This window comes from Zootoca vivipara, chromosome 6 (genome assembly GCF_965207765.1).
Source record: "Zootoca vivipara chromosome 6, rZooViv2.hap1.1, whole genome shotgun sequence".
NCBI lineage: Eukaryota > Metazoa > Chordata > Lepidosauria > Squamata > Lacertidae > Zootoca > Zootoca vivipara.
In genome coordinates this window covers 19,591,528-19,598,496 of record NC_142589.1, presented here as the reverse complement: position 1 = coordinate 19,598,496, position 6,969 = coordinate 19,591,528, and the positions used below count along the sequence as shown (strand labels likewise).

At 46.3% G+C, this 6,969-nt stretch overlaps 1 protein-coding gene across 1 annotated transcript; it reads right to left on the bottom strand.

Moving 5' to 3' along the window:
- Positions 1–2,647: 2,647 nt before the first annotated feature.
- Positions 2,648–6,135, bottom strand: C6H1orf50 (chromosome 6 C1orf50 homolog). Its single transcript, XM_035120980.3, has 4 exons — positions 5,961–6,135; positions 5,165–5,251; positions 4,409–4,540; positions 2,648–3,228 (listed from the first exon to the last, which is right to left on the bottom strand). The coding sequence occupies exons 1-4, from the start codon at positions 6,123–6,125 to the stop codon at positions 3,043–3,045; spliced, it is 570 nt and encodes a 189-aa protein (XP_034976871.1). The 5' UTR covers positions 6,126–6,135; the 3' UTR covers positions 2,648–3,042.
- Between the last annotated feature and the right edge of the window lie 834 nt (positions 6,136–6,969).

The following is a 6,969-nucleotide window of genomic DNA, read 5'->3' as shown; positions in this document are numbered from 1 at the left end:
AACTGCAACCAACGAGTCCATCTTTATTACGGTCAAATACCAGACAGTTGCCAGGAACTAAAGTTTAGCCTGCCTGTTTAAATCTGCAGGAAGCAGAGTCCTGGCTATGCTTGAACTTAGTAGGCAGATCTAGACCAGGCATCCCCAAACTGCGGCCCTCCAGATGTTTTGGCCTACAATTTTGGCCTACAACTCCCATGATCCCTAGCTAACAGGACCAGTGGTCAGGGATGATGGGAATTGAAGTCAAAAACATCTGGAGGGCCGAAGTTTGGGGGTGCCTGATCTAGACAGTTTAACCATGACTCTCAGGATTTAGCCTCCTCAGCATCTCTGGCAGAAGAAGTCTGAGCGAATGGTATTTATTATTACGAAATAAAATATTATTACTATATTTATTCATACCCTGTCTTTTTTCCCTGTTACGGACTAAAGGTGGCTTACAGATAAAGTTAATAAAAGCTAGAAAAATAGCAGGGGAAATCATTGAAAATAAACATTGATAGAATTAAAACTCTATATTATCTATTAAAAACATAATTACAATAAAAACAGCACCAGCACAATAAGAGTAAATTGGGCAGGTTACTGTAATTTCTGCCTAGCTTGGCAGGGGATGCTTCCTAGTACTGTAGATCAGCTTCCCCAGTCCTCCATTCTGTAGAACCAAGTGCCACCAGGGTCTGTCCATTGACCCACCAGGTGCCCTTCTCTTACCCCCTCCTGGTCCCCATGCCAAGTGGTATTATTGCCCTATTTCACCCTAGTCCTTGGAACCACTTGGCAACACTCTTCACAGTAAGCCTCTCCTTAACTAGATATAACTTTAGTGGTCACTAAACAACTTTTGAGCATGTTTGCTGATATTACTATGCTTTCCAATTAGGCATCCCAATACTTAAGAGATGGATTGATTAAAGGGTTTTTTAATTTTAAAAATCAGTTATGGGAGAAATTAAGTTACATTAATCCAGATTTGTCTCCCAAGTACTGTGGAGGTTGTCCTGGTCGAGGCTCTTATATGTGGTGGCCCTGTCCCCATGGTTCCCTTTTCTTCCTTCCTCATCAGTGGAACAGCCAATAGTTTGCTTCCTTATGCTGCATTATCATTGTTGTCAAATCTTAGTTGATCAATATGTGTCCATTTTTTTTGATAACATTTTAAAAATGTAACTCTTCGCGACGCTTTTTTATGACTGTACTCACTTTTTTTTTTTTTGCTGCCTGTGGCAGCCATTTTTTGCAGCCACCCACGGCACTTTTATCAAGATATGAGTGCCAATATCATTTTATAATTCGTTAAGAAACAGCACTGGGTCTATGAGACTTAGTTCCCAGCATGCAAGCATTAGAACTGCTGCCGCTATGATTCGCTCCCCAGTACCTTAAGACTGGAGTGGGGCATCCTTTTCAGTTTCAGGGGGGCAGTAGGCCAGTGGCGCGCAGGGTAAGACTTGCTTTGTACAGTTTCTGCATTCCATCCACAAAAGGTTTCTGCATGCACTTACAAACACACACACATACGCGTCTGCCTTTCAATCCAGGTAAGCAGGAGGCATGGTCACACTAAGGACACATTGCAGCTTGTCAAAAAAGTTGTGAAGCAGGGATGGGGTCTTGGGAGTCCTGAAGGCGAGACATTTGGCCGCCAGGCCTGAGGCTCTCTACCCTGCTGTAATATTTGCAATGGTAAAACATCATCTGCATTGGGAGTCAAGCGTCCTAACCACAGGGCACTTTTGTGATTGAGGTGAGTGATAGAAGAGAAACCCAAGCAAGTTGCTCAGCTTTAGGGCAGCTCTGCCTGGCAAGTACAAGCACTCTTCCGGAGAGAGAGTTGCATATCCTTTGTAGGCAACTTGCGGGAGGAGTCAAAAACCCACTTCCTAATGCATGTGCTGGAGTTGGGCCTCTTTTGCAAACATTTGTTTTTAATTGAGGAAAAAACACCAAGCATCATCAGTTTGAACTTCTTAGTTCAAAAAGAACAACATAATTATGTTTTCTCTTTGAACAACAGCCAAATGTTCTGTAGGAGGAATCACTCACTACAGCAGCCTTATGTATAGAGCTAACAGCCTGCTGGATCAGGCCAATGGCCCGATTAGTCCAGCGTCCTGTCCTCGCAGTTACCACCCAGATTCCAGAATCGAGAACAGGAGCGCTCTCTCCTCTCCTGCAGTTTCCAGCAACTAGTATTACTGCCTCCAACTGTGGCAGCAGAGCATAGCAATCATAGTTGCGACCGATAGCCTTCCCCCTCCATGAATTTGTTCAATCCTCTTTTAAAGCCATCAAAGTTGTGACCATCACTACCTCCTGTGAGAATTCTCTTGTTTTAACCCTGCGCTGTAAGATTGCCCTCCAGTTCAGATCATCTCCTCTAAAGTCAGACCCTGACAGGGTCCGAACTAGAAGCAACTGACTAGGAAAAAGACCTTGGAGTCATACAGTTGTAGCCAATGCTAGTCCTATTCAGGGCAGACCCACGGAAGAAGATGAACATAGTTCTGAATAGGATTTAGTTGGATACAACCCAAGAGTTCTCTTGATATACTGGCATATTATTTTCAATAGATTTACTATTGATTTCATCAGATCTGTTCAGAGGATAGCTTATTTGGATGCACCATAAGTAATTCAGGAGTCAGAACCTCTTCTTGATTTATTGCAGATCTCCCAGCAGATCCTGATCTGTCTTCTGTCCATCCCTGATATAGCAGGAAAATGCTTGTGCGTTTTTTTGGTTTTGTTTTAATTAGTCATGATGATATTGGGGTGGAGCCTCCTTGTTCAGCAGTAAGATTGACCTGGTATGCAGCTACAGCCGTAATTACATATGCTGCTTTTACCTGGGGCCCTGCAGATATATTGGACTACAACTTCTATCAGCACCAGAAAGTAGAACTGTATGGGAATGATGGGTGTTGTAATCAAAACAACAACAACAACAACAACAACAACGCTGGAACTGATGGGAGTTGTGGTCCAAAGTGTGTGGAAGGCACCGGGTTCGGAGGAGGAGTTGGTCTAGGTCCACCATTACATAGTAAGTCCTCGGAAGTTGGGCTCGCTGCAGGGGGGTAGCGCCGCTTGCTGGTTTAGCAGCTTCTCGAGAACGTTGAGCTCAGCGTCGCGCTTCTCGATGTCATCCGAAGGAGTCCAGGACATGTCATGCTGCAGTTTGTAGGCACCGAGGAAGTCACTTGGGCAGCTGGCCCCCCATTCCTATGAAAGTTGGAGGGGGAAAGAGAAGGAAAGAAACACTTATCAAGTCCCCAGAATGCCAGCAGAAAGTGTCTGCACTGTGCTCTTGATGGAGCACCAAATCACTCAAAATCGGCATGCAAAAGAGATGCTCTCTACTGCTAGGCCAGTGTCCTTCAAGCTTGGGTCCTTAGCTGTTGTCGGACCACAGCTCCCATCACCCCTGAACACTGGCTAGGGATGATTGGGAGCTGGGAGCCCACAAACATCTGGGGAAAAGCCTGAAGAACCCTGCACTATGCTATGACGAGCATGTTGGCCGAGCCCTAAAGCTGCCTTCTCCAAGTGCACTGGTCCCAGCATATCCTACTCTGAATGATAGCAGTTCTCCAGGGTCCAAGGTCTCCAGCTGGGATTGGGAACCTGAGTTTCTGCAGATGTTGCTGGACTCCCAAATCCCACCAGCCCTGAGCCACCATGATCAGTGATCAGGGATGATGGAAGCAAAAGTACAGTAAGATCTAGAGAGCTACAGGCCATGGTCTCCAGAGCCTCAGGCAAGAAGTCTTTCTCCATCACCTGGGGAAGCCAGGGGCTGGAATTGGGACGTTCTGTAAGCAGAGACATCTGCATTGTCATAAAGTGATGCCTAGTTTTTTGCTAGCACATTCTGACACCATTCTTAGGAATGTAAAGAGTCAGACCAGTGGTCCATCTAATCCAGCACCCTGTTCTCACAGTGGCCAAGCAAATGCCTCTTATGAAGCACACAAGTGGGAGCTGGGGCACAATTGCAACCCTCCCCTCCTGCTGTTTCCAGCAAATGGCACTCAGAAGGATACTGTCTCCGACAGTGGAAGTAGAACATAGTCATCAGGGTTAGTAGCCACTGCCCTCCATGAATTTGTCTAACCCTTGTTTAAAGCGATCCAAGCACATGGCCATCGCTGCCTCCTGTGGAAATGAGTTCCATAGATTAGCTGTATACTCATTGTGAATAAGTACTTTCTTTTATCCAACATTCAACTTCATTGGATTTTTATCAGTTCTAGTCTTACGGGTGAAGTGGGGGAGGGGGGGAAGCTTTCCTCTGTTCACTTTCTCCACATCAGGATTATTTTTATAAGCCTCTATAATGTTGCCTCTTACTTGCCTTTTCTCTAAACTCAAAACCCTTCCTTTTAAGAGAAGGGCTCAGTACCTTAGGTGAAAGCATAGAGAAGTAGCGCTGGCCACTCTCCCGCCTGTACAGGTAGTAGACATTGCCCGGCTTTTTCACAAAGTTGCAGGCAACGTGGTGCAGATCAGCATCTCTGCTAGCCTCTTCCAAAACCTAGAACACCAGAGAGAGAGAGAGAGAGAGAGAGAGAGAGAGAGGGAGAGGGAGCGCATCAACACCCCAAGGAGTCTTGGATACAAACAGTTGGTTAGAATGTGGCGCTGATAACGCCAAGGTTACAGGTTCGATCCCCATATGGGACACCTGCATATTCCTGCATTGCATGGTGGTCTTCAAAGTCCCTTCCAGCTCTACAATTCTTTGATTCTATGAACTATTGCTCTTTCTCTCAAGCTTGCTGCTTTCCTCCCAAGTCACATCATTGCAACTTTCAACTCTAAACTCTGGCTTTGTCCTTCTAACTAGCTGTGTGCTTGGGAAGAGGGCCCAACCATTTGCCGTCTCACACAGAGCCCTTTTCCGTTGTTCCCCTTAATGACCCATCACCCAGGCAATCACCGCAGAAGACTTTTTTGCCTGCAGATCTTGTGGACCTCTTTGCATTTGGCTTTGAAGGGGCCAGCAAATCATCCAATTGGATAGTGTGCTGTAGTGGTTAGAGATGGGGTTGCTGTGAGGATAAAACAGGGAGGTAGAGAAAAAAATTGCTCTGGGGTGCGGTATTTTAGAACTGTGCAAGCCTTTGATAATGGGAGTTCTTCCCCTCCCCACACTTACCTTTCTGGCTTGTTCCTGCAAGTACCGGATTTGTTCTGCTATGACAGTCAATCTGTTGCAGGCATTTGCTCGGGTGAAATCATCAGCCTGTAGAAAAGAACGGAAACAGGAATATAAGCAACCATGTAAGCAACAAAAGTTCAAGGGTGGTTTTTGTACAGCACTTTGAGACATTTGCACAGAAGGGCATTCATAAATGAACAATAATAATGCATTTTAATCAGTGAAGACCCATTGAAATTAAGGGAAATAAGTTAAGTCATGTCCATTAATTTTGAGGTCTGTACTCAGGGGTGTAACCAACATTAGTGTGCTCAAACATTTTGACATATGTGATTAGCAGTAATGACCCTATTTATTTATTTATTTATTCATTCATTCTTTATTGTGCTTATATCCTGTGTTTTGTTCTCTGCAGAGCTGAAGGCAGAGTACATTATTCTCACCCTCCTTGTTTAATCCCCACCACAACCTTGTGAGGTAGGTTAGGCTGAGAGGCAGTGACTAAGGCCACCCTGTGAGAGCTTCGTGGCCTAATGGGGATGTGAACCCTGGTGTCCCAGGTCCAAGTCCAGCATTCTAACCACTACAAGAAACCAGCAAATGCAATTTGGGGGACACACTGACATGCTCACACTAGCTGTCATCCAGAGGCCACCATTGCCAAGGCCCACGGAACAACCACCGAACATTCAATCAGGCATTAATAAACAAAAAAAACCCCACTCTGCACGTGCCCGGGGGCTCGTCAAACACAGACGCTCTGCACGCTCTCAGAGGCAGTCTCCTCGCTCACCTTCTGCACCTGCTCTGCTAGAGCAACCAAGTCCGAAGGCCGAGCCTTCCGCGCAGACGGGGCCAGCTGGAAGTTGGACTCCACCAGCGCCGCCCCCTGAGACAAGGGGGCCGGAGACTCAGCAGCGGCACCGGCTTCGGGCTCCGCTTCCGCCTTGGCCGCCATTCCTCGTGGCACAAGCCTCGCCCCCTTCGACCGCCCATTGGCCTCCGATCGCCTTACGTCAGAAAGAAGGCGGGACACCCAGGAGACAGAACGGAGTAGGCGGAGCCAGCCTTTGGAACGGGGAACGGGGTGGACGTACGAGTCGCGGAGCCTCAGGAGATTTGAGGCGCGGTTCCCTTTTGTAGGCGTGGCCACTCAGAGCCCCTCTTGAGGAAGAAGGCAGGAAATGGGCGGAGCTTCTGGGAGCGCTGCATAGACTTGCTAAAATTTTAGACTACCACTAGGCTTGTGAAGTGGTATTACGGGTATCAGCCGAACTTTCCCCCACTCTTTTCTCCCAAGGGGAAATTCAAAGTTTTAAGGTCAGCTGTGACTTAACAAGGGCGGAAAGTGCCAAGCGAGAGAAAATCCCTCCTTTTTCTGATCCAGGTCTTGTTTCGCTTGTGACATTTAAAAAGCGCAATCGGAAAGAAATCTCACTGCCTTCAGTGTAGCTGTGCAGACCTACCCGTGTCTACTCAGAAGCAGGCTGTTGAATGCAAGGGCTTTACTCCCATGTAAGTGGACTTAGCATTGCACCTGCCAAGAACATTTTTGTTTAGTCAAGTCCATCCAACAGAACACGGACGTGTGTTTTGATTTTTAGCTTTTGATGGTTGAATCTTGAATGTTTTAAACAGCTGCTTCTGAGAGTTTCTTTTTTATTTCTTGCGTCTTCTTCTTTTTCATAAACCACTTCAAGGTTCAAAGCAGCGCATCAAGCTTTGCAAGGAACAAATAAAAATAGCTAAATAAGAATTGCAGGAGAGTAGAACATATGTACACACACAATTTAAACCGAGCA

What these genes read in the sequence shown, in the direction of transcription:
- C6H1orf50 (XM_035120980.3), bottom strand. Translation starts at nt 6,125, where the DNA reads ATGGCGGCCAAGGCGGAAGCGGAGCCCGAAGCCGGTGCCGCTGCTGAG. An exon ending in TAGCAGAGCAGGTGCAGAAG is followed by an intron (nt 5,252 to 5,960) that starts GTGAGCGAGGAG and finishes TCTTTTCTACAG; the next exon opens with GCTGATGATTTCACCCGAGC. An exon ending in TGCAGGAACAAGCCAGAAAG is followed by an intron (nt 4,541 to 5,164) that starts GTAAGTGTGGGG and finishes CTGGTGTTCTAG; the next exon opens with GTTTTGGAAGAGGCTAGCAG.